The sequence below is a fragment of the Typopeltis vanoorti genome, chromosome 1, assembly GCF_054136105.1.
Source record: "Typopeltis vanoorti isolate ZY-2024b chromosome 1, IOZ_Tvanoo_1.0, whole genome shotgun sequence".
Lineage (NCBI taxonomy): Eukaryota > Metazoa > Arthropoda > Arachnida > Uropygi > Thelyphonidae > Typopeltis > Typopeltis vanoorti.
In genome coordinates this window covers 47,362,423-47,390,409 of record NC_143549.1, presented here as the reverse complement: position 1 = coordinate 47,390,409, position 27,987 = coordinate 47,362,423, and the positions used below count along the sequence as shown (strand labels likewise).

General features: G+C 36.8%; 1 protein-coding gene across 4 annotated transcripts in view; it reads left to right on the top strand.

Moving 5' to 3' along the window:
* Positions 1-243: 243 nt before the first annotated feature.
* caly (ubiquitin carboxyl-terminal hydrolase calypso) overlaps positions 244-27,987 on the top strand; it is a 237,532-nt gene continuing 209,788 nt past the window's right edge. For all 4 annotated transcript variants that reach the window (XM_090416009.1, XM_090416000.1, XM_090416026.1 and 1 more), the window contains exon 1: positions 244-467. In XM_090416009.1, coding sequence (XP_090272135.1) covers positions 410-467 — 58 coding nt within the window. In that variant the 5' untranslated portion in view covers positions 244-409. The remainder of the gene's footprint in view (positions 468-27,987) is intronic.

The following is a 27,987-nucleotide window of genomic DNA, read 5'->3' as shown; positions in this document are numbered from 1 at the left end:
GCTACCACACGAAATTCCAATTTTCCGCTTGGCAATGAAAGTGTTAAACTACTGATTAAAAACAAGATTTATTTGATTTGATTCTTTTGATTTATTTGTTTTTTACGGAAAGAGTAAACCCGATTTGTGCCAGAGATCGAGACAAATACCTGTGCGATATATTTGATTTTTCTAAATATAATATTATTTTGCTTCCCTCTAACGGATTAATCATAAACTAAAACAAAGATGGCGGAGTATCATTATGTTTTTTTCGTTATATGCGTGTTATGTTGTCAACCTCGTGTTTGGTATTTGTAAAAATAAACACTAAATCGAGATACATCAGAAATTATCAGAAATCGTAACTTATCGAATACATGGATCCTGTTATACCTTTGTGCCATACAAAGCTGGATCTTACTTCGCGATGCCACTTCATCTAAACAAGTTAACAGAAGGGTGGCTAGAACTAGAAAGCGATCCAGGTTAGTATGTTGCCCTTCAGTTCGGCCTTGGCCTTGTCCTAGTTACCTGAACTTATAGATAGAATATTGATGTTTCGAAAAGTGCATAGATAGTAGTAATAACTTGCTAATGTTTTATACATCTACGCTCATTTCTGTTCTTTTTTTATGCAACTTTTTGTAAAAAAAATCCTTATTAGTTTATCTTAAAATTACAATAATCAAAAGTTAACCACTTTTTGACATTTATTGTATACATTGTCAGTGAATAGGCTCGTCTAGAATTTAATAATTATAGTTTGCAAAATCTACTGCCATTTTGATATTTCAAATAATCAAAGAATTTTGAAGAAGAAATTAACCAAGTTTGAGTGTAATAGTCCGCAGAATAAGTAATAATTGTCGTCATAATAGCATTTGAATTTTTGTCTACGTTCTATATAAGCGGTCTCCATTAGGATCAATTTTAATATGAATGTCATGTGTCTTATATTTACTGACATTTATATGCCCAGTCTCACATGAAATGTAAGTAAATTTTTGTCTGTGCTTGCCTCTTAACCATTTATGCGACTGCTTTAGTCAAAGGAATATTGAGGAAACTTCATAACAGTCAAACATTTAATCATTGAAGCGTATTTCATATCTACGAAAGCAAAATTCCAGAATATTTGAAACTTGACATTACTAAACTGGGAAAAAAACCTTCAAAAACCCAGAATATTTGCAACTTGGCATTACTGCTCTGGATAATTTCAGTGGAAATTCATTATAACTTGAGATGGTTATACATAATAGTATTTAGTTTGAAGGGAAAATCCATGGTTATTAACACCTTATTAACAGTCTGGGTCATTAAAGCCTCAGGCTATATTTTCATTTTAATGGAAATTCATTATAACTTGAGATGGTTATACATAATAGTATTTAGTTTGAAGGGAAAATCCATGGTTATTAACACCTTATTAACAGTCTGGGTCATTAAAGCCTCAAGCTATATTTTCGTTTTAATGTATTTCAGTAAACCTGGCAATGAAAACATCTTGAAATTGAACTTCAGATGTAAAGCTTGCTGGTTGGCCAAATGATTAGCTTATTCCAACCAACAGGTTGCAGATTTGAATCCTGGCAAGGCATGGATATGTGATCATCTTTGTGGGAGATGAATTTCTCAGCCCAGTGTGAGACCATTTATTGGAGGCCTGAAGTGGCTTGATAAAGTTCCATGTTTGGTCTCTAGAGCAGGATTTCCAGACTATGTAAAAAAATAAAATAGAAAAAAATATAAAATTGATAGAAATTAAAAAAAAAAAAAAATCCTTATCCAACTCATTGTGCAAAATGTATAATATGCTTGTAAATAACCTTTTGTTGGTGGGAGCCATAAAAAAAAAATAAAATAAAATAAAAGATTAAATTTTCAGTTGTACTCATAAACCATACTGTTAATTCTTCTGGAAAGGTGACTATTTATAAATTAATAAATGATTAAGTATTAAGTAAAATTATAAATACTTAAGGTTTAATTAACATGTAGAATGGAACTTAACTTAGTTCCAGGGGAGATGAGGAAAAATTCATGAATGAATGAATGGAAATATAATATTTAATAACAAACTAACACAGATATAAGTGAAACAGTGAGTGACATGATGTACTTTTTACACCTTTTTCTTTTTTTAATTCTACATATATTTTTAATTTTGGATCACTGGAAACCTATGGGAGATAGATAATCTGCATGACATGGTAATGGCTCACATTTATGATGAGATTATAACTTCACTTTATGATAGAACACTAATATGGCATATATAAAGTCTTATTTCCAAACATTCTTTAAAATTATTATTTTGCAATTTTATTTAAAGGAATATTATGTATTTCCCCCCTTATTCTGTGTGTATTATTTTCATTTCAAGTACTATATAAATCTAAATGATTAACATTTAAAATTTTTGGACATTCAAACAAAATCTCTTGTTCTACACACATTACTTAGTATTGTTGTACCTGATATGGTCAATAGTAAAAATATTGAAGAATTAAAATTTTTGCGCTGTTTTTGGGATATTATTATTACTTTTATTTGAAATTTATCAGCCGATGATACACTTAAATTCCTGAAGTATTAAAGCACTGAAGTAACTAGGAATTTCAATTGTACTTCACAGAAGTATAAACTGTGTTATGTAATTTCGCATAATATATTTTTTTGGCATATCACTATTCTGTTGGTAAGAATATGGAGTTTAGCATTGTAGGTGGTATAAAATCAAATTAGAAATTATTATTTCTTGCCCTCCATGGAGTCACAAGACTTCTTGTGGGAGGTCAGTACTAGTCAGTACAAAGTCTATTGTACCTCTCCTTAAACTCATCCATCATTGCACTTTCACCATTCCCTCAAGCAATGCATTCCATTCTCCCACCACTCTCCATGCAAAAAACTTACTTCTTACCTTTCACTATTTCCATTTGTAACTTCGAGGGATGGCCCCATGTTCTTGTTCCTTCCTCTCATTCTACCATATGAAAAATCTCTCTGGTATTAATCTAATAATAACCCTTCAATTGTTTAAATGCTTCCCATTTGTCTTCTATCCACTAAACCAGTGCTTCCCAAACTTATGGATGCCAAGACCCTCTTTCAACAGCTTAAAAAATTAAAATATTTCACGGCCCCCATTGAAAAACAATCATAATATAGACATATATTATTATAATATTTATTGTATTTATATTCAATACAATTTATATTCAAGATTTTGCTTTTGTAATCTTTTTTGTGTTTCTTATCTACCTTTGAAATGAAACTTATATGAATAAGCATATATTTACTAATATTCATTAATCGTGGAAATACGCAAGAAGCAAAATTTGTAAACCAACACCAATGCGTGATAATTTCCATTAAAATATAAAAAAGAACAAAAAAGAAATAATAAATAATGAAAATTAAATACGTTTCTTTTAAGATTAAAAAAAAAATTACTTAGTCTTAAAACATTTTAAATTTGTTTTCATTATTTCATGGCCTCCCCTCAACAAAACGTACGGCCCCCAGTTTGGGAAGCGCTGCACTAAACCATGCTGCAGTCTTCATGCACTCAGTCTATCATCATAATCAACTTTGTACAGTCCTGACATCATTTTTGTTATCTGTCTCTGTATCTGCTCTAAGATTACCTCATCCTCTTTACATCTTGGAGACCAGATCTGACTACTGAAATCCAGATATGGTCTGATCAAATCTTTATTCAATGGGACCACTACCATTCTATCTCTCATCAATGCCCTCATTATTGCAGTAAATCTCTCACATGTCTTCATAACCTTTAATAAATTTAATTTAATCATTTATCCAAGTGTGAGCAAACAAAGTTTGTGCCTGAAAATATCTTCATAACTGAGGCAAGGTGGTGCATCTGTTGGCAACTCGTAGCAAAGGTGGACCAAGCTCTCATCACTCCTTGTCAGTATCTCCCACCATGCAAAGCACATCTCCTTGTGTATAATGCTATGCATTGAGGGAAGAGCACTACCCAGACCGGTTTCGACCTTAATTGGGGTCTCGTCAGTGGGAGGCAGATCCACAGTGGTGACACTAAGGCAGAAGCAATGGAGAGGTCATATTTACCTATACAAGTTGCCAACTGGTGTACCACCTTATTATTAAATTACTCTGGATTTAGAGAAAGATGTTGGAAGTTTTAGTCTAACCAAGTGCAAAATAAACTTCCAACATCTTTCTCTAAATCCAGAGTAATTTAATAATAAGGTGGTACACCGGTTGGCAACTCATATAGGTAAATATCACCTCTCCATTGCTTCTGCCTTAGTGTCACCACTGCTGAATTAAGGTCGAAACCGGTCTGGGTAGTGGCCCTTCCCTCAATGCATAACATTATTATACACGTCCGCAAGGAGATGTGCTTTGCATGGTGAGAGATACTGAGACAAGGGGTGATGAGAGCTTGGTCCACCTTTTCTACGAGTTGCCAACAGATGCAACACCTTGCCTCAGTCCTGAAGATATTTTCAGGCGCAAACTTTGTTTGCTCACACTTGGATAAAGGATTAAACTAAATTTATTATAGTCTAACCAAGTGCAAAATAAACTTCCAACATCTTTCTCTAAATCCAGAGTAATTTAATAATAAGGTGGTACACCAGTTGGCAACTCGTATATGTAAATATGACTTCTCCATTGCTTCTGCCTTAGTGTCACCACTGCTGGGTCTGCCTCCCACTGATGAGACCTCAATTAAGGTTGAAACCAGTCTGGGTAGTGGCCCTTCCTTCAATGCATAGCATTATACATGTCTGCAAGGAGGTACTGAGACAAGGAGTGATGAGAGCTTGGTCTACTTTTGCTACAAGTTGCCAACAGATGCACCACCTTGTCTCAGTCCTGAAGATATTTTCAGGCGCAAACTTTGTTTGCTCACACTTGGATAAAGGATTAAACTAAATTTATTATTGACTAACCAAGTGCAAAATAAACTTCCAACATCTTCGTAATCTTCAAATTTCTATCTATAGTCATCCCAAGATCCCTTGCTTCCTCCACTTCTTCCAGTATAACTCTACAAAATGAGTATGAAGTATCCCATCTGTGAATCCTAAATCCTAATCATCTCTGAATCAGAAATTTGTGTATTTACCATTAATAACCACCTCTGGAATCCATCACTAAGCTTCAATAAACATATCAACAATGTTGCAGGAGCAAAAAGAAGACTAAATATCATGAAAAGCATCTCAGGTAAAGAGTGAGTGGGGGACAATGCTAAAAACCTTTAAAGTCACCTACGCCTCTGTTGTCCAACCCATAATGGAATGTGCTTCGCCTATCTGGATGCAAACATCACAAACCAGTTTAGACAAGCTTATAAAAATTCAGAAAAATGCAGCTAGAATCATATGTAGACTAAGGAATACAACTCCTGGAAAAATAGCAGAATTCGAATCCAACCTTGTTCCTTTAAAAATTAGGTGGCAAGAAAATCTTATTAAAATTTGTAGAAAAAAGAGACAACCTTGCATATCATAGAAAAGTGAACTTTTTAAAAATTGGCAATCAACAAACAGAATAAAGAAAAAATCAACAATGCATGAAATCATGGAAATAAAATTCCCTTGGATTGTCCAAATAAAATAGCCAACTACCTAGCATTGCCTCCGAATCAAGACAGGAAAAATATAGTTATCAATTTTGAAATAGGGAAACATGAGAAAAAAAAAGCTTAGAAATCCTGAAATCTTGAGATCATTAGCTATTCCATTCAAAAATAATGGAATATGGACCTGACTCAATAAAGATCTACACAGATGGTGCCAAAAATCCAAATGTCAATCCTGGAAGTGGCATACTCATCTATAATTCTCAAAAGATAGAACTAAAAACAACTAACAGTATAGGATGCAACTCATACTGCAGGATTAGTAGTTATTAACACAGCACTGCAATATTTGGATAAACAAAATCCAAAGGAGTTTATATTTTTCACAAATTCCTTAGCAGCCCTTCAAGCTATTAAGAACTGTTACACTAGCTATCAAGAAATAGCAAAAAACATAAACTACATAAGGATTCTGAAATAATTTTCCAGTGGATTCCATCTCATGTGGAATTAAAGGGAAATGAAATTGCAGATGTAGTAGCAAAAATGGCTTCAACATCAAATGATACCACATATTTTGATCTTTTTAAATCCACTCAAAAAGAAAACAAAAAGAATGATTCTCCAGGACATGACTTACTACTGGTATTCAGCAGGAAAACCAGGAGCTACCATCAACTCCAAGTTTAATCGCTGTGCCACTACCATGATCTCTCACCTCAAGACCGGCCACACAAGACCAATCAAGTCTGGCAATGGCATAAAAGTCTTCCCCATCTGCAAAATCTGTACCATCGAGGAAGCATTGCCAATTCATTTACTAAATTGTATGAATATTTCTAAATGTGGACTTTATAACAATCCAGAAAAGGTGCTGTATAAAATACATGAATTTGACCTCTGTGATCTGGTGTAATAATACCATGGGATAATAAATAAATAAATAAAAAAGTATGAAGTATCCCATCTGTGAATCTGAAATTTCAAAACCTTACATTTAGTTGCATTAAATGGACATCCCCATTCATCATGCTCACTTTTTTTTAGATTATTCAAATCCTCTTAAAGAGCCAAAACATCAAGACTATTACTAATAACCTTCCCAAGCATCACATATTCTCCAAACAACTGAATATCTCTCTATAGGCCCCATGGCCATATCATTGACATTAAAAGTGAGACTTGTTTGTGTGACGGTGGCTTTCTTGGAACTGGGTGCCAGGAAATATACATGTCCAAAAGGAAATGTTCTTTACATTATGAGATAGTGAGACAGTTGATATAAAGTCAACAGCAACTTTATACAAGTAGACTAGTTATAAAGATATATCTTTTGAAACTTTTTTTTTTGTCTTGGATGAAGGGTTAAAATAATAATACAATTTCTAGTCAAGCATAATATGCTTTGTAAATAATTAAAAAACTTTCTAGAACAGGAAGCAATCAATGTATGACTTCTACATTCCTCAGAAGAAAGGCTAGGCTTCTCTGGTACTAGGTACAATCATATGGTAGAAAAGTTTCATTGTAATATAAGAACTTTACTTACTGGACAAATGAAGTGGCCGAAATCATTGTTTTAAACCAGGATAAAGTACTAATTTACTTTTCCCTTTCTTTCAAGCAATGTTTTTCTGAATTGATGTGGACATCATGGAGAGATGAAACATTTCCATTTTTTTTTTCTTGTTTTTTTCTGACAGTACAGCTTTAAAATAGTTATTCTGCAAACCAACCACAATATGCAATGCTTGGCAGAATGCTAGCAATGATTATTTAATACCTAATCTGGAGGCCTCCTAAACTTACTATTATTTTCAGCGTCGGAGGTTTCCTAAAGCATTATGTTATTTTCTATGTCTAGTATAGTTGAATATATATCTCTCTGATTTACGCTTGCACATAGACCCACACTTCACCGTGTAGGCATTTGAAAATGAAATCCTATGGAATAGATTGGTTAATCCTTATTCCAAGAGTGTTGTATGTGTGTGTGTTCATGGAGCCAGTTTACCTGTTCTGAGGGACAAAGAACCCATTTCCTGGTGGGAAAAACCCTCTACATCCGTACAGTGGCATATTTAGGTATAGGCTGTATAAGCCCGGGCCTAGAGCGGCAAATTTTGAGGGGCAGTGGAAATTTCCGGGCTCTCATTTTTGTAATTATATTTATATTATGAATTTACGATATAAATAAGTTATGCATGTAAATCAATATGTTCATTAAATATGGGGGGGGGGCACTTTCTGGAGCCTAGGGACGGGAAATACCTAAATATGCCACTGCCCCTGTATGACACCAGCTAACTGCTCACAATAATAACAGAAATAATTATAACTATAATGATGGCTGTCATCGCTCACTCCTCACAGAATTTTTAAACAGTATCCAAGCCTTGGTTCTCCCCAATATTTGACGGTACTTCATTAAAAATATGCATATCACAAATGGCTTGAAACCAGAACTTCAGCACCACATTCAGCCTACATAGCAGCTTTCGTACAACTGCAAAAAACCATCAGTAAATCTGAATCAGAAAGGGCTGAATGCTACAGACTTGCCACATGTTCTAATGGCCATAGAATGGCTGGGCATTCAACATTAAAGGTCAAAACTGGTCTGGGTAGTGGCCATTCTCATAATTTTTTGAATTATTGGATACTGAAACAATCAATGTTAAGTCAACAGCCTCTATATACAAGTAGATGAGTCGTGAAGATACTTCTAGTTTTCACATGCTTGCTTATGTTTAGGTAAAGGATTAAAACAATAATTTATTATTATTATTGTAATTCGGGAGTCATGTGGAGTTGCAAGTCATCGTGGGAGGCTCACTTCAGAAAACACAAATCATACCACTTCTTGAACCCATTCACCGTTCGTGCTTTCATCACTCTATCAGGCAATTCATTCCATGATTCAACCACACTCCTTGCAAAGAAACTGCTCCTCGCCCTCTTCCTTACACATCCTTTTGTAAGATGAAACATTCCATTTTTTCCAGAGCTTTTTTCATTTCCAGGGCTACCACATCCATGCTATTACTAATAACCCTTCCCAGCCTCACATCATCTGCAAACAACTGAATATTTCCCTGCTATCCATTGACAATGTAATTGATATAAATGTTAAATAATACAGGCTGCAAGTAGTCAGTCTGCGCGGTTAGCCTAGTGGCTGTGCGCTTTGCAATCATATGCCTGGGGAAGGAGTGTCCTAGGTTCGATTCCCGTCGGTGACGTGAAGAGTCTAAGGATCTTCCTCAGCCATAGCCAAGTTAGCCTGTCTTGGGCCTGGACAGTAAGTTTTTTTTTTTCCCCAGTTTATCCTGGGGTTTTTCATCCCGCAGAGCAGGCAAACCGGCCTTGAGAACTCAACACTACAGGACATGGAATACACCGGGGCGTACAGCTGACCACCTTATCCTGTGAACGGTTTGAGGTTCAATGATTAATAAACCCTCGACACCGCAAGGTAAAAGAGGGTAAAAGGAAAATGAGATGAGATGAAGTTCTGAGTCCTGTGGGATCCCGTGTAACCTTCTGTTTCCTTGATACCACTCTTTCATACACAACTCTCTGATACCTATTGGGCACCCAATCCTGAATCCATGTCACTACCTGACATCCATATCTATGTGCTGCAACTTAAATATCAGTGGATAAAGGATTAAACCAAGTATATAATTTCTTGGTATCTTTAATTTATCATGTACCCTGTCAGATGCCTTTCTAATATGGGGGGGGGAAGGCATATTTGTAATATGCCTTTCCCTCATCAACTGCTCTTGTTACTTTATTATAAAAGCTAGTCATTAATAAAAGAATCCATGCTGAGTAACACGCTCTCATCTGCCTAATGCTGTAAATGATCCATTATTAATTTCTACAAAATCTTAACAACTACTGATGAAACATAATTGGTCTATAATTTGACACTTTCAGTCTGCTACCACTCTTGTGCAGTTGCACTACCTTACCAACAGAGTTGTCAGTTCTTTAGCACATTCTGTGGTAAAGAATGGGACTGGATGGGATTTTGCCACAGATTTGTGGCAAAATCCCATCCAGTCCCATTGCTTTATTGACATCCAGCGTATTCAGTATTTGAAACACATTCTTTTCTTGCACTTCTAAACTTAAATCTTCTCCATCTGTATTAAAACATACTTCTCCAAGATGACCCCCCCCCCCAAAAAAAGTGTTCATTGAACAACGCTGTGTCCTTTGCATCAGTCGGTCTATTCCCATTTTTATCCGATAATGTCATTCTCATATTTTCATATTCATGTTCTCATATTCATATTCATTTCTCCTCCTAGTGACCATATAACAAATTTCTTAAGATTTTCTTTGGATCTCCCAGCTCTTTTCATATTACAGTTTTTCCTTCCTTTCCATATTGGTCACTCTCTTGGTGTCAGTCATATTCTTTATGCATCTCTTTGATACTCTTGCATGTCTGTTCATCTTCCAGGTTAAATCCACACTGTCATTCTCTCCAGTCGGGGGAAGAGATGCCATCTCAGTTATAATCAGATCTTCTGATGCTATGACCAAATCCAAAAACTCTTGAAACTCATTTGTCTCTCAAGAATTCCAGAAAATCCATCATCAAATTCCTGATATGTACCCTCAAGGAGTGTACAGGATATGGTAGTACTACATGAAAAATTTACATCATTACTAACTTCCTATCTACAATTTTCCTCCAAATCAGTCTGTTACTTGTCAAGATTCCAACATTATCAGATCTTATATTTCTATTGTCTAAGGCACTTTGTACCGTATCAATCCACCTATATCTTGGTCTTCCTCTGGGTCGTTTTCCTGCCAACCTGGAAGTTTTGCTAATCTTTGCTTGCCCCATTCTGTTTAAGTGACCATACCACCTGAGATTAGCTCTGCTAATGCATTCCTGGATGTATTACATGCAGTTTCTTCTTCTCAGTTTATACTGTTGTCATTTTTCACCCATAACAATTATTCTTTTTGCACTTGTCAAGCTTGAACTGCCTAAACGTCTCCTGATCTTCACCCTGTATGCACCCAGCTTTGTTGCAACACTCCACTAAATATCCTGTCCTGCCTACCTCTCCTTCACACAATATGCTCCCAAAACCATTAGTGCCTTTGCCCTCCAAATCCTTCACTCTCAGAGGACATAACTCATCATAAGAAGTACTCCACCACTGTGTTTGCCATGCCTAAAAAAACTTTTATATCATGCTACTTCTGTTCCTGTCAGTATATCATCTTCTATGAGCCATGTTTCAGGGATCCCAGTAATTTTTGGACAGGCTGTTGCTGTCATTGCCACCAATTCATCTTCTTTATTCTGAATGCTCCTGGCAATTAGTATAAAGAATCAAGGCATTGTCACTGTTTCTATACCTATCATTATCTCCTCCAGACTCCACTGGGCTCAGCATTACTTGATGTATTTCTCCTTCCCCAAGCGACTATTCCCACAAGAGGCCACCTCTCCTACCATTCACCCTGATAATTCTAGTTTCCCTGCATTGACATACTGACTTATTCAGAGAACAGCATTCTATCCAGTCACCTACAGCCCTCCTCATTCAAATGCAAGCTCTCTGTCACATACAGTTCCTTTCTATCCGCAAATGTCCTTGAAGCATCCATGCAATCCAAGCCTCTGTTTCGACACATTCTGGCTATCATATTATATATTATTGATGCTCTTCTCTGCATTATCATATCTGGGTAATACAGTCACTATTTTCTCCCCACCCCTTCTCTCTCTCTCTCTGTCTTCTTCTGTAAAATCTTAAGTATGAACTTCAAATCTCTTGCCACCTCTATACACACTGCCTCTCAAGTTGTTCATGCCCATCATCACAATCATCTCATCCACCTTTTCACCTAGCTTAAATTCCATATTCACACTATCGTTCCTTCAGGCAAACCCTTTTTCTGACATTCTATCTTGCACAACATGGATCGCCAAGTCTTATACATCACACCTCTTACTGTTCTGTTTTTTCCTTGCTCATTTGCATCCCTCACAAGGAAAGATGTCTCCCCACCACCACTTACTGTCAGCCCATCTCTCCATCCCTGGTTTCTGCACTGTCTCGCCTTTCTCCCATTCCCTCTCTTTCACTGGTTCTCCTATTCTCTATTCTCCCCCCTTCTATCATTTCCATAACTCTTCTCTCTCTCACTCCTACTCTGATTCACTTCGCATTCACTATTTCCAGTCTCTTAATCTCCTCTTTTACACTTCCTGATGTTTTCCACTTCTTTCAGACCATCTGTCTCTCTCTTTCTCTGCAAGCTACCTACTGTCGCTTGACATTCATCCTCCCAGTCAACACATCTTCACAATCTTTCAAACCTACTACACTCCTTACTTTTATATTTTCCTCCACGTTCCACTCATTTTCCTCACCCTCAATCACACTACTTGTCTCTCTCAGTCGGTATTCACCTGTTTCTGATGTAATGCTGCCGAGGTCCATTATGCTAATTTCTGATTCACAGAGTTCCTTCCATTTGCTGCATTTTACACACATGCACTCCTCGATCTCTCACCTGCTACATTCCTAACTACTGTGATGCGCCCATGCCACAAGCACTGCTTACCGCAAAATGTAGTCCTTAAATGGTTGCAGACTTGGTGATAAGCCAATGGCAAACTGAATTGTGCTACTGCCATTATTCAAACACTTCATCATCATCAATCATCATCATCATCAAATTCCTGACATGTGCCCTCAAGGGGTGTACAGGATATGATAGTACTACATGAAAAATTTACATCATTACTAACTTCCTATCTATAATTTTCCTCCAAATCAGACTGTTACTTGTCAAGACTCCAACGTTATCAGATCTTATATTTCTATCATCTAAGGCACTTTGTACCATATCAATCCACCTATATCTTGGTCTTCCTCTTGGTCGTTTTCCTGCCAACCTGACAGAGAACACTTGTTTGGCTAATCTTTCCTTGCCCATTCTGTTTAAGTGACCATATCACCTGAGATTAGCTCTGCTAACGCATTCCTGGATGCTGACAATGTCAAGTTCTTTCCTAATATCCTCGTTTTTAATATGATATTGCCATTGATGACATCTGTTCACGCCTCTAATCTTTCTCAGGACTCTCATATCTGCGGTCTCTAGTCTTTGGTCAAGTGTTTTACTTCTGACCCAGCTCTCAGATCCATAGGTTAAAACTGGATTGAACACTGTCTTGTATACAGCTAATTTAGTGTTCCGACTAATTTCTCTCTTATTCCACATGAATTTATTCAATTGACTGCCTACCATACCAGCTTTGTCGATTCTGTTATCTATTTCCATATTTAATTTACCATCTTCACTAAAAATTGTGCCTAAGTAGCTGAAATTTTTTACAAATTCCATGTTCACAACACAGTTGACATTTTCATCAATTCTACTTATTTTCATTGTCTTTATCTTTTTAATGCTGACCTTCATACCATATCTATTACAACAGTTATTCAATTTAGTCAGGGAATCTTGCAAACTTGTAGTGGATTTATTTAGAAGTATAACATCGTCCGCATAAAGCAAAGAGCAGACATTAACATCTCCAATTCTAATATCATGTTTAATACCACTTTCTTTCATAATTTGATCCATATAGATAATGAATAACAGAGGGGATAATGTACATTGTTGTCTCACACCAAATTTAACATTAAACCATCTTCCTTCAATTCTAACTGCTGACTTACAACTCAAATAAAAACTAAGTATTGCTTGATATAATGCCCCATTGACATCATATAACTGTAGCGTATTGAATAGCTTCTCTCATGGCACCTTGTAATATGCCTTTTCCAGATCGACAAAACTTAAATACTGATCTTTGTTATATTCCCATGCTTTCTCAAATATTTGTCGTAAAGTGAAAATCTGATCCTGACAGCCTGTATTTGGCCTGAATCCAGCTTGTTCTTCACCTAGCTTTTCTTCCACAATTCTTCTCAAATGCTTCTCAAGTATACTTGCATATATCTTACCAGGAACACTCAGTAGGGATATACATCTGTAATTCTCACGTTCAGTTTTATTTCCCTTTTTATATATGGGTACTATGAGAGCGCTACTCCAATCATCAGGAATTCGTCGCTCTGTCCAGGCATTCTGAACTATGCAGTACAGCCACTGTAAGACTTTTATACCACCATAATTCAGCATTTCTGGTCGATTTTCATCTACTCCTGCTGCCTTTCCACATTTCAAGCCTTTGATGGCTTTTTCTACTTCAAGTATGGATATGTATTCCTGACTGCATGCCTGGTCAGTGTTTTTTTATCACTGTGCTGTCATCACTGCTTGTTTCATTTAGCAAATTTTAAAAGTAATTACTCCATACTTCAATGTATAACATAAGTGTTATTCCATTACTCCACAATAATTTTACTAAATATAAGTAATAAAGCATTTGCTCAAATAATAGTACCTATCAATAAAACCATTGGGCCATTCTGATATTCCAAATGCCACTCTTGTATTACATGAAGCAGATCAAACACACTACTCGGCGGAGAACATGATTCAGGCCAACCAGGATACTGAATAATTTGACAAGTTACTTCATACTCATCCTGGTTGGCCTGCATCATAAAATCTCTAGTAGCAAAGTTATTTTGATAGGATTCTTCCACCATCTTCAATTTGAAACTGCCATGATCAACTTCTTCTCCCTTTTGGGGCCAAAATGAAGGATATTCCTTTTCTTCTAATACAAAAATATTATAAGTACAAATTGCCCAACTGCAAACTACCCACAGACTATACATTCTATCTAGTTTAGATTCCCCCCATAAATTTAAAGTGAAAGCTCTAATAAATTATAACAAAAACTTATCTCTTTTTTTTTTTCTGTCACCTCATAACACGTCTGAATATAACTTCGCTCTCTGGCAGACTTGTGAATAATTTTTTTGTGAAGTATGATATAGTTCTAATGGCTGTTGAGCCTTCTTGTCCTAGCCAAGGCCATTGAACATAACTCCTTTCCACCCATACTTCTGCTGCTTTCTCATCCTGATGGTACTATTGCAACATCTTCATCCACTGGCATTCATTTTTCTCTTTTAATTCCTGCATTGATGATCATGGCAAAGTGATCATCAATGCAGGAGTCAATTATCACTTTGATTTGAAAATGATTTGCTCTTTATAAACATTTCCTAAATCTCAACAAGTATGACTGTATTAGTTTAACAAAAATCTGAGAGATAGTCATTTTAAGATCAAATTAATATTTGTTTACTCTCTCTTTATCCAACAATTAGGACTTTAGTTCTTATGTTGTCCATTACAATTTAAACTATTCTCACTAGTAACTAGTTGTTGCTGTTGGTGTATTGTGACAAACTGCTTTTTGTACCCTGATGATGCTGGGGTATAGTACCAGTGAAATATCAGCAAGTAAATAAACAAATATTATTATTATTATTTTTAATGATATAAGGGCTAGGGTGTACCCCTTAAGCAACGCGCAGCCACATCGCCCTACAGCTGCGAGAAATGGACGAGGGCTACCGCATCAAGGGCGGGTGCGGTTAAAGAAGCGAGCCCAGCAGGTGGACAGGATGTTGCGAGTGGAAACACTGAACGTTGGAAGCATGACTGGAAGGGGAAGGGAGGTGGCAGACATGATGAGGAAGTTGGACATTTTATGTGTGCAGGAGACAAGGTGGAAGGGGGGAAAGGCAAAGGAACTGGGAGATGGATATAAATTGTTCTACTCTGGAGCGAATAACGAGGGAAGAAATGGTGTAGGAATTGCGGTGTGTGGCAGAATGAAGGGCGAAGTACTGGACGTAGGTAGAAGGAATGACAGGATCATGCGAATGAAATTGGGTCTTGGAGAAGAGTGGGTGGTCGTATTATGTGTATATGCCCCGCAAGTTGGTTGGACAGCAGAGGAAAAAGATGAGTTCTGGAACGTGTTAGATGAAGAAATGAGGGAATTGGAAGAAAATGAGATGGTGATTGTCGGAGGAGACTTGAACGGACACATAGGAAGACAGAAGAATAGAGACTGTGAAAGGGTGCATGGTGGCCACGGAGTGGGAATGATGAACCAGGAAGGAGAGAGGGTTGTGGACTTTGCAGTAGCGTTTGATCTGGCAATTGTGAACTCGTTTTTCTACAAGAGGGAAGAACATTTGATAACATTTAGGAGTGGTACCAACAGCTCACAAATTGACTACATTTTGATTAGAAGAAAACATCTTAAGGTTGTGACAAATTGTAAAGTAATTCTAACAGATCAAGTAGCACAACAACACCGACTGTTGTGCGCAGACTTTAAAATAAGATTGAAGATAAGAACTTCTGGATGTCGTGGGATGAAGACAATTAAGTGGTTTCGCTTGAAAGAGGAGAGTGTGAGGAATCGTTTTAGGGAGAGGATGTTAGAGAGGATTTCAGATGGACTGGAAAGTGTACAGGATTGGTGGAAACATAATTCAAAAGTAATCCTGAGCTGTGCAATCAGCTGTGCACCAAGAGGTGCTTGGTGAGACATCTGGAAAGTTTAGAGAGCAGAAGGAGGGTTGGTGGTGGAATAATGATGTACAAGTGGCAGTGACAGCTAAGAGGAAGGCAAAGCAGAAGTGAGATGAGTCAAGAGTGGAAGAGGACAGAGAGGTGTACAAAGAGAGAAAGCAAGAAGCCAAGAGAGTTGTGGCACAGGCGAAGGCCATGGCATATCAAGACCTGTATGATCAATTAGAAACAAAGGAAGGACAGAGAAAAATTTACCAACTAGCGAAATGTAGAAATAAAGCAGCAAAGGACATCTTACATGTGAGGCAGTATCAAAGACGCTGAAGGAAGAGTATTATGGAGGGATGTGGACATAAGAAACAGATGGAAAATATACTTTGAGGGAATTTTGAATGAGGAAAATGCAAGGACTCACAGAGAAGATGGGCAGCCTTCTGAGGGGATGGTGCAGAACATCAGTAGAGAGGAAGTGACGGAGGCCATGAAGAGGATGAGGAATGGAAAATCGGTGGGCCCCGACAGAATTCCAGTGGAGGCATGGAAGGCACTGGGGGAAGAGGGAATTGACCTGCTATGGGACCTGTTCATGAAAGTTTGCCAACAGGAAAATATACCCAAGGAATGGAGGGAGAGTACTCTTGTCCCCATCTACAAGGGTAAAGGGGATGCATAAGACTGTAAAAATTACAGAGGAATAAAGTTGATGTCCCACACAATGAAGATCCTAGAAAGGGTTCTTGATGGTAGATTGAGGAAGGAGGTGGAGATTGCAAAGGAACAATTTGGCTTCATGCCTGGTAGATCAACAACAGATGCTATCTTTGGGTTACGGCAGATGATGGAAAAATATCGAGAGAAACAAAGGGAGCTACATCTAGTATTTATTGATCTGGAGAAAGCATACGATAGAGTGCCAAGGCAAGAAGTCTGGAGGTGTCTGAGGGAGAAGAAGGTGCCAGAGAAATATGTCAGGTTGGTGTGGGAAATGTACAGAAATATGAAGACAAGTGTTCGGACCTGTTTGGGACAGACAGAAAGTTTTCAAGTAACAGTTGGCTTGCATCAAGGGTCAGCATTAAGTCCGTTCCTGTTTAATATTGTGATGGAGGTGGTAACAGAGGAGGTGAGAGAAGATGCGCCTTGGACAATGTTGTATGCAGATGACATCTTGTTGTTTGTAGATTCAAGAGAAGAAGCAGGAACTAAACTGGAAAAATGGAGAAAAGTACTGGAAGAGAGAGGTATGAGACTGAGCAGAAGTAAGACAGAGTATATGTGTTGCACAGTGGGCGGCGGCCAGGAGACAGATCTGGAGCTGGAAGGAAATGTCATCTGGAAGGTGAGAGACTTTAGATACTTAGGTTCAACAGTGGAAGAAGATGGAGGAGCTGAGAAGGAAGTGGGATGCAGGATACAAGCGGGTTGGTGGAACTGGAGGGAGATGGCTGGAGTGTTATGCGATAAGAGGGTGCCGATCAATCTGAAAGGCAAAATTTATAGGACAGTATTGAGGCCAGCTATGACATATGCTATAGAAACTGTGGCCCTGAGGAAAAATAATATCAGCAGGATGGAAGTAGCAGAGATGAGAATGCTTAGGTGGATGTATGGTGTGACTAGAAAGGATCGTCTGAGAAATGACTATATCAGGGGAACACTGAAAGTTACGAACTTAGGAGCGAAAATACAGGAGGCAAGGTTGAGATGGTTTGGTCATGTGATGAGGAGGGAGGACGAATATGTGGGAAGAAGGGTCATGCAGATGGATGTGCAAGGAAGGCGGAAGCGTGGGCGGCCAAAGAAGAGATGGAGGGAGCTGGTAGAAGAGGACTTGAAGAACTTGGATGTGGTGACAGCCCAAGACAGGAAGGTGTGAAGGAGACTCATGAGAAGAAGAAGATTTTTTTTTTTTTTCTTGTGTTGTGAATTAAAACTTCAATACCCTAAACATCAATTGCTAACACTGTTCATCTCAGATCTATAATTTAATACTGATTTGAGCACTCTTATGTTCTCTATTGGTTAATTGTTAGTTTAATTTGTCATTCTGACTTAAAATTGTGCATATATAGTTGAAATATTTTACTTGTTCTCCATTGGAAATGCAATTGAAGTTTCCCATGTTCCTACCTATTTTCACAGTTTGGTAATATATCAGTTTTATTATTATGAGATTATTTTCTTTTGATTTCTTTTACAGTTTTAAACTACTTGGTCTACAAGATCAGTTATGTGTACTCCTGTTTGTATTGCTTATGTTTTGTCAGTGATTAATTCACTTAACACTTTTTCTATAATTACTCCAGATGTCTCAAATAACTTTATCTTAAATTTTTACATAAACTTTATCATCATGATTCCTTTTATGTTGATTGTATTTTTTTTTGATTCCTCTTACAGTACTATTTCCTCCATTTATGAAGTTTTTTCTTTCAATAGTCTTTTTCCACATAGTGTATCTCTCTCACATTTTTCTGTCTATTGTTTTTAGGACATTTGCCAACTTATTTGCTAGTAACTTTTGGTGTGCTTTCTTCTTTTCCAGGACTGTTTCTTTAACTTCTTATTTCCACCATGGTGTTCTTATTTTTATGTATTTACAGGCATCTTCATGACATTCCTCCATAGTTGAATCAGTGAATGTTTTCTTCAGATTTTTCTATTCAGACTCCAGGGTTAATTTCTTGTTTTCGAACCGTTTCATTTTTTTTCTTGAATAGCGTTTGTATAGTTGAGTGTGTACAGTTCATGAGTAAAAACTTCTTAACTTAATTTTTTCTGGTGATAAAGTTTATACATTGCCCATTAATAACTTTTAAGAAAATTACAACATAGACTAATATTAACTAAAATTTAATATTTCCAGTATTTCGACAAAGTCAGATTGCCATAATCAGGGAACACAATATAGTGTATGTACACGCAGGCACTACACTGAGTAATGAGGCTGAATGCTAGTCACCTGAAAGTAATTCTTTGTAAAACTTGACAGTTTTAATAGCTGCTTATTGGTGCATACTATGCAAAGAGGACATGTGAAAAACATAGAATATTTTATTATTATTATTCGTGACACCTACTGTGCAACTCTCATTCTCTACCACTACACTGAACCTCTACTACCAATCATCCACATCAATGCCATTTACTGCCCCTATTACATGTCTGTAAATTGCGTGTGTTCTGACGGACTGAATTATCTGTATGCGGGATGGAAAACCCGAGTTTCCAGAAGAAAAAACCTTGCTACCTCCATATGAGATTGGCTAACTCACTTCAATTGAAAAAATCCATATAAAGATTCCTCGTCACGACAAGAATCGAACTTAGCCTTCTCTAATCGAAGGGCTCAATATACCATCGTTCTTCCAATTGCCCTATGGAGGTGCTTAAATTAACTGGGATAGTAAACTAATTTTATTGATTACTTGATCAGTTTTGGGAAAATCTTTTGTTTCACATAGTTATCAGTAGTATACAGCAGTCCACAAACCAGCAAACAGCATCATAGCAAATGCATGCTTTCCATTGTTATTTATCCTTTCTTTTAGTGTTGCACAGTGATCAACATTCATTTTAGAAATTATGGACTTTCCAACCGTGTTATAAATAACTCTTTTAATTTCCCGACGTTTCGATCTTCATATTAAGATCATCATCTGGAGTATATACAAATATACAAGGACAAGCTGAGTTACATTACACAGTAAGCTAAAGAAACAATAATTTGATTACCGGTTATTCTGCTGGCATGACCTCTGGAGAAAAAATTACAAATTAATTAATTATTTAGAAACTGCATCAAAACTAAATTATATTTAAGATAACATGAGAAAAATGAGAAAAACATTCTTTTTTACAGATAGTCTTCTTTCAGTAAAAGTGATGTCCTATTTTTAACATTACAATTGTTAATTTAGATTTAAGATTCTGGATTACCTACAGTCCTGTTTATAGTTAACTCTTAGAGAGAAAGGTTCTGTGGGTAGAATATGTGCCTTCCATATGCTTGGGATTTTTAGACCATCATTATTGTTCAGATTGGGGTGGTTGATAAGAATCTCACAGGCTTCCTTAAATTTGTGTTCATACCATGTTTTGGTGTGATGTAAACAACTGGTGCTTTTCCAGTCAAGTCTATGTAAAGTGTTCAGGGCATGATTAGAAAGGCCAGCTTCACCATAGTTATTATATTTAATGTGTCGTTTATGTTCCTTTTGTCTGATAGGAATTGTGCGTCCTGTTTCCCCTATACAGGTATCCCTCGATTAATACGGTTAATTAATCCCTCAGTGTCACTGCGTATATCAAAATTGCATTAATCAAATCTAATAATCAATGGTAAAAAGTACAATTCTTCCCTGATTGATTACTGTACTAATAGTTTGTCCTATATGGTACTCTTTTAGGAAAGATAAAAAATGAATGCAAAGTAAATGTTTAATAAATACTTGTACCTACATTAGTTACTGCAATTTTTTTTAATCAAAAGAAGTTATAAAGAGTCGTTTGAACAGTTTTAGTTTTTTCTTATCGGCATAAATTCTACGATAACAAGCAAAATGACTCTCCAGACTTCGGCAAACAAGCATTCTTTGATTAACATCTGGATCCATATCCATTACTTGTTGCTTAAGCAATTCTAAACTGTGAAATATTCCATCCAGTTCTTTGACTGTTATTTCCTTTGAAACCTCATCTAACACATTCCATTTGTTCATTGTCTTCATATGTGTGTTGTTCAATTTCAAGAAGATCGTTGTCACTGAAATCTTTTGAATTTGAATCCAATAATTCATTAACATCTTCTGTATCAACACCATCAAAACCGAGGTCTTCACCAATTGCAACGATTTCTTTGACCACGTTGTTCACAGGATTTTGAAAACAAAAGTCATTAGCGCATTCTGGCAGAAGGTTTTTTTCAAACAGCCTTCATGCAACTAGAAGACACTTGCTCCTACGAGTCACGAAGGTTCTCATTTGCGTGTTTAATGTTAAATTTTTTCCAAAATTTGTGGAGTGTAATCGCATTTTCTCCCATTGTTGTTTCTACTGCCTTTGAGAATGTCTTTTTAAGAAAATAGGCTTTGAAAGTTGCAATGACGCCCATGTCCATGGGTTGTAGCAATGATGTCATATTTGGTGGGAAAAATGAAACTTCACATTCTCACACAGATCATTAAGAGAATTTGAATGACCACGAGGCTAGCAGCCTCGTGGCGTGAGCATGATTTTGTGTGGTAAATTTAAAGGCGTGTTAATCAAAACTCTTGCTGCATATATCAAGTGATGGCCGCGATAAGCAAATCTGCATTAAGCAAGGGATACCCGTATATGGTATATTACAGGTGCAATAAATACGATATACTCCAGGGTGGGCCAGTGGAGAGAGTGGGTCTTTGGATGAGTTGAGGAAGCTTTTTAATTTTGCAGGCATTTTAAAGGTGGCTTTGAGGTTGTATTTGTGTAGTATTCTGTTTATTTTATCTGATGTCTCTTTAATGTAAGGAATGGTTATAGTTTTATTGTGGTCTGGTTTTTTTATTGAGGTCTTGTAGAGAATTTTGTTAATAGTGTTTTGGCTGTTACCATTTTTTAGAAAAGTATTGCTGATAACTTTAAATTCGTCTTGCAGAGCTTGTTCATTGGAGAAGATCTTCAAAGCTCTGTTTTTCTATAAGAAATAATATTTTTTTCATGTTATCTTAAATAGAATTTAGCTTTGATGTAGTTTCTAAATAATTAATTTGTAATTTTTTTTTTCCCACTAGAGGTCACAGCAGTAGAATAACCGGTGATCAAATCATTGCTTCTTTATCTTACTGTGTGTAATGTAACTCAGCTTGTCCTTGTATATTTGTATATACTCCAGATGATGATCTTAATATGAAGATCGAAATGTCGGAAAATTAAAAGAGTATGCATTATTTATAACATGGTTGTAAAGTCCATAATTTCTAAAATGAACATTGTTATTTATGTTCAAATAATTTCATTGTGTGTATGTTAACTGTTATTACCTGTTGTTTAATTTATTCATGGAATTCTTCTGATGATGTGAAACAAAAATTTTAAAGAAACTAGTTGAGTAATCAATAAAATTAGCTTACTATCTCATCTGATTCTTTAATTGTAGAGTAATTGAAACTGGCAAAAACATTTCTTGCATATTGTTCTTTTCAATGTGATTTTCATCTTTATCCTACTTAAAAGTAAGTGATGATCACTTCTAGTTTCAGATCCTATGCTACTTATTATGCATATTATTATAGGTGACTTCAATTATATTATAGGTGATTTCAATTATAGTAATATAAACTGGGCAGAGGTGACAGCATGCAGTAATAAGGGAACTGAATTTTTGGATTTCTCGAGGGACAACTATCTTAGGTAGCATGTAGTGAAGGGAATACGAGGATCAAGAGTTCTGGATTTGGTTATATCATCAGAGGATCTGATTGTGACTGAGATGGCATCCCCTTTGTGAGAGTGACCATGTAGTCCTCACTTTGAGGATGAATAGGCATGCGGGGAGGGGTATTGCGGGGGTATTTTATAAAGGAATAAAAGCGGAATTGTAAATGAAAAAGAGTTTACCATATTTACTTGAATATAACTCACCCTTGCGTATATTTTGCACCCTTGATTTTATTTTTTGAGAAAAGAAATTAGAAAGTTTCGTATATAGTTCTCACATGAAAAGAGTTTAAAACTTTATTATGGTAGTTTCAGATATTTTGAAATTCAGTTGAAGAGAATCATCATTTCAACTCAATAATCGCTGGCTTACCTTTGTCTTTGAGTCACACGATCTTTTGTTAATACTGCACCAGTCATATGCATAGAGACGGAAGCAACCAATAGAGGAAATGTGGAAGTGAGAGCATTGACGTCCACTTGATCTTGGATTGCATGGAGGTAGATTAAGAGACCATCATTAGAACTTTTGTGCAACTGGACTTTGAGAGCTTGGGCATGATTTTGTTAGAAATTATTAATTTAAAATCTGGCAGAATGATTTTAAGGAATGCCGATGGTAGGGAGGTAACTGAATCAAGTCGAAATAGTGGATTTACTAAGCTAACGCTTTGCAAGAGTATATCATCCAGGTGGTGATATTGTAGGAATGAGGGAACCAATGGCTTATACAGGAATTGAGGTGAATGAAATGGAAGTGAATACAGAACCTTAATGTGAATGCATCTGTGGGATTGGATGGCATACCAGCTCGAGTCTTAAGTGAAGTGGCAAAGGAAGTGTCAGTGCCCTTGACCATATTGTTTATGTCTCAGCTCTGGATTAGTCCCTTGGGACTAACCCAGAGCTGAGACATAAATTCCATCTTCATTCCATTGCATGAAGGAGGCTCAAAGACTGCTGTTGCAAATTACTGACCTCAGCATATCAGAGTCATTGTCAAAGTATTGGAGAAATTAGTCAAGAGCAAAATAAAGGTATGGATAGATGGAAATGGGATACTGTATGGGGCAGCATGGTTTTGTGAAGGGTAGATCATGCCTCAGTAACTTGCTCATGTTTTATAATACAGTGATGGCTGAACTGGATAAGGATAATGGGTTTACAGTTATACTGCTGGATTTTGCTAAGACCTTTGACAGGATACCACATGGAATTCTAATCAGTAAACTGCAGCACATGGGGATGGATATAGAGTTGGTGAGATGGAGAGATATCAGAGAGCAATTTATTCAGGAGTAGAGTCCAAAAGAAGGCCTGTAACCAGTGGTGTGCCACAGGGTTCTGTTCTTGGACCACTACTATTTAATTTGTTTATTAATGACATAGGAAAGGATATGAGAGGAACTGTTCATTTATTTGCCGATGATGCAAAGTTGGGTAGAGCAATAGCGAATACACATGATGTCAAAATTTTGCAGGATGATTTGGATAGATTGGCAGATTGGGCTAAGGAGAATGGATATCAGTTTAATATGGCAAAGTGTAAGGTTATGCATTTTGGGGTGAAAAGATTAACAGCAGTATACCAAATTATCTTGCAGGGTGGAGATGGGAATCAGGTGTTTAATGATCGCTTAATTAGCAGGTTCCATCCTTGTACTACAGACTTTATTTCTAGATGGATAATGAGTGGTGCAGTGTTAGAAGTGAATGAAGAGGATGTATTCCGAATACTGAGTACACTAAATGTCAGTAAGACGGGAACTAGATGGAATTTCACCACTTGCTTTTCGGGAGCCGTCGGTGACGTGAGGAGCTGAAGGATCTTCCTCAGCCATAGCCAAGTTAGCCAGTCTTGGGCGTGGACAGCAGGGTTTTTTCCCCAGTTTATTCTGGGGTTTTTCATCCCGCAAAGCAGGCAAACTGGCCTTTGAGAACTTAACACTACAGGCCATACCGGGGCATAGGGCTGACCACCTTATCCTGTAAACGGATTGAGGTCCGATGATCAATGGACCCTCAACACCGCAAGGTAAAAGAGGGTATAAAGAAGATGAGAAGATGCTTTTCGGGAGCATGCTGTGGAACTAACTGTGCCAACATTTGACCGTTTAATGAAATTCTTGCAATGGGACTGGTTCCTAGAGAGTGGATGGAGGGTAAGATAGTACCATTACATGAGGGTGGTGGTAGAATGGAAGTATCAAACTAATAGGATCTGTTTGTATTTCTTCTGTAGATTTTGGAAAAATTGGTAAGAACTCTTATACAGAATTTGGCAGATGAAGGTAATATTATTTATGTAGGCCAGTATAGGTTTGTTGAAGGCCACTCTTGTTTTACTAATCTAGTTACCTTTTACAGTAGAGTAACAAGAGCAGTGGATGAAGGAAAGACATACACTGATTTTTTAAAAAAAAATTTTACAAGTTTATTTTTAAGTTAAACATGGGTTTGGATATCAGTTTAGTGGATTGGATTGGTGATTAGGGAGTAGGATTACAAGTGGAATTCCACAGGGTTCAGTCTAGGGACAATTGATGTTCAATTTTTATGTCAATGATATTGTCACAGGACTACAGGGAGATGTTTGCAGTTGTTTGCAGATAATGTGAAGCTTAGGGTTATTAGTAACAGTACTTTATAAGTTTCTTTTGCAAGAATGATTTCCTTTCCATTGATACTCCTTACAACAATGGTTCCTATCTTCAGTTCTTCTGACATTGTGTTTGTTTCAGTAGCTAACTTTTCACTGTTCACCCTGGTTCAATGACAAAAAAAAAAAAGCAGAGACCTTTTTTAACCAGGAAATGTCCCAGCTGGCATGAAACTCATCATGTTGTACCATGTTTATTTCTGGTTTAAGCCAGAGTAGAGAGACCTGAATTGGCAAATCCATCATTTATTCAGTATCCAGTAGATGCTATTAACCCTGCAGAGGTCGCAGTCAAAAAAATTGCAGCTTAGGTTGCATGTACAGGGTGTTCGGGATAAATTTGACAGTTTCGTAAGGAAAAAGAAAATCTTCTTTGTATCTATTAAATTTAATGAATTGACAAAAAAACATTACAGGCAGAGTTAATTACAATACTATCAACAAGATTTACTCAAAATAACCACCATTAGCATCGATCACAGCTTCAATTCTGCTTCGGAACCTCGAACAAGCTGATGCTACAGTCTCCCTGGGAAGGGCCGCAAAAACTGTTTTAATTTTATCCATTAACTGGGCTTTTGTATTACTGGAAGTGCGATTGGTGTCTTTTTCAACTGCGCCCCATACAAAATAATCCATGGGGTTAAGGTCTGGGGAGTTTGGAGGCCAAACATTTGGACTGGTGAAGTCGTAGAAATTTTCAGACAACCATTTTTGACTTTTCCCAGAGGTGTGGCAAGGGGCCGAATCCTGCTGCCATACATACGGCCTACCATTGGCTACCCTTGTTATCCAGGGCTTGACTACAGTTAGCAACTCCACGAACAAAGCCCGAATTCCAATGCCAGGATTCTTCAACACCTGTTCCTGCAGATTTGCGAGGAATTCTGCTGTACGAACGCAATCAGATCGTCTGCTAGGGATCTTTCTTCTTGCTACATCCTCGTAGTCACCATTGCAAGTCTCTAGTTCATGCCTGATTGTTTTTACTGTATTCAGGGAGCATTGGGCAGCAGTTGTAATATCCTTATTTTGATGGCGGGCACGAATCATCATGATACAAGTTATTCTCTTCCATGATTCAGGTGGGTTCCAGCTATCCATCCTTTCTGACATCTTGTATATGAATGAAGAAGGGTCCAAACTTTTAAATGAAGAGAAGTGTGTGTTAATACATGTAACTTACGGAAAAATATAATTAATTATAAATATGTCAAATTTATCCCGAACACCCTGTATCTGAGAGAGAGAGATACATTCATTACTAATATGTGCTAAAATGCGATAAAACTTAAAAAAAAAAAACACTGTAAATATAATACACGATGTAATAAATTTAGTTTAATCCTTTATCCAAGTGTGAGCAAACAAAGTTTGTGCCTGAAAATATCTTCAGGACTGGGGTAGGGTAGTACAACACTGGGCAACTCGTAACAAAGGTGGACCAAGCTTTATTGAAGAGACCTCAATAAAGGTTGAAACTAGTCTGGGTAGTGGCCCTTCCCTTAATGCATAACATTATACATATCCGCAAGGAGATGTGTTTTGCATTATGGGAGATACTGAGATAGGAGTGATGTTAGCTTGGTCCACCTTTGGTACGAGTTGCCCGGTGTTGTACTACCTTACCCCAGTTCTGAAGATATTTTCAGGTGCAAACTTTGTTTGCTCACACTTGGGATAAAGGATTAAACTATTTATTATAGTCTAACCAAGTGAAAAATAAACTTTCAACATCTTTCTCTAAATCTAGAGTAATTTAATAAAAAGGTGGCACACCTTTTGGCAACTCCTATAGATAAAGATAACCTTGCCATCGCTTCTGCCTGGTATCTCCATTTCTGGGCCTGGCTCCCACTGAAGAGACTTCAATAAAGGTCGAAACTAGTCTGGGTAGTGGCCCTTTCCTTAATGCATAACATTATACATATCCGCAAGGAGATGTGTTTTGCATTATGGGAGATACTTAGATGGGAGTGATGTTAGCCTAGTCCACCTTTGCTACGATTTTCCTGGTGTTGTACTACCTTACCCCAGTCCTGAAGATATTTTCAGGTGCAAACTTTGTTTGCTCACACTTGGATAAAGGATTAAACTAAATTTATTATAGTCTAACCAAGTGAAAAATAAACTTTCAACACAATAGATTATTTATTTTCAGTTACAATCTAGAAATTAGTGAACAAAGAAATATAATGAATAAAAATTTAGCCGATTATTGCAGTGTAATCCAGTTAGATATAAGATGCCTAAAAATGCTTTCAATTCTGTTTTGCCTATTCGTTTAGCATCTCTTTCTCTCGAATACTGGTTTGATATAGAATCGGTGTATTTATTTGTATATAATAAGATTAGATCTAAAATATCTGTGATAAAGCAATTCCAAGTTTCAAGTTCTGTCTTGGCATTTTTTGCGTTTGGCTGAACTAACGGATGTTGACACAAAATATTCTGTGGCTATCTTGTAATTTGTCTTCTTATTAGATTTTTCCTCCATTTTGATTCTTTATCCTTTCCAAGAAAATACTCTTCATTCATGTCTAATTCATCTTCCCTTTCTTCACTAGAAATATCTTGTTCAGTATCCGAATCTTCTGAATGAAGTTTCACATAATCATTATCTTCTGAATCACTTTCATCTTTGCATTCGACTATCATTCTCATCATCAAACTTGAGTAACATTCACCGAATCTCTTCAACATATCATGGATTATCCAATTGATATATTTTCCCAGCCATTTTCAACAGTAAATTAAAAAAAATAAAATAAAAAAACTCAACCAATACTATACTGACATCGGAGTTTGCGGTATC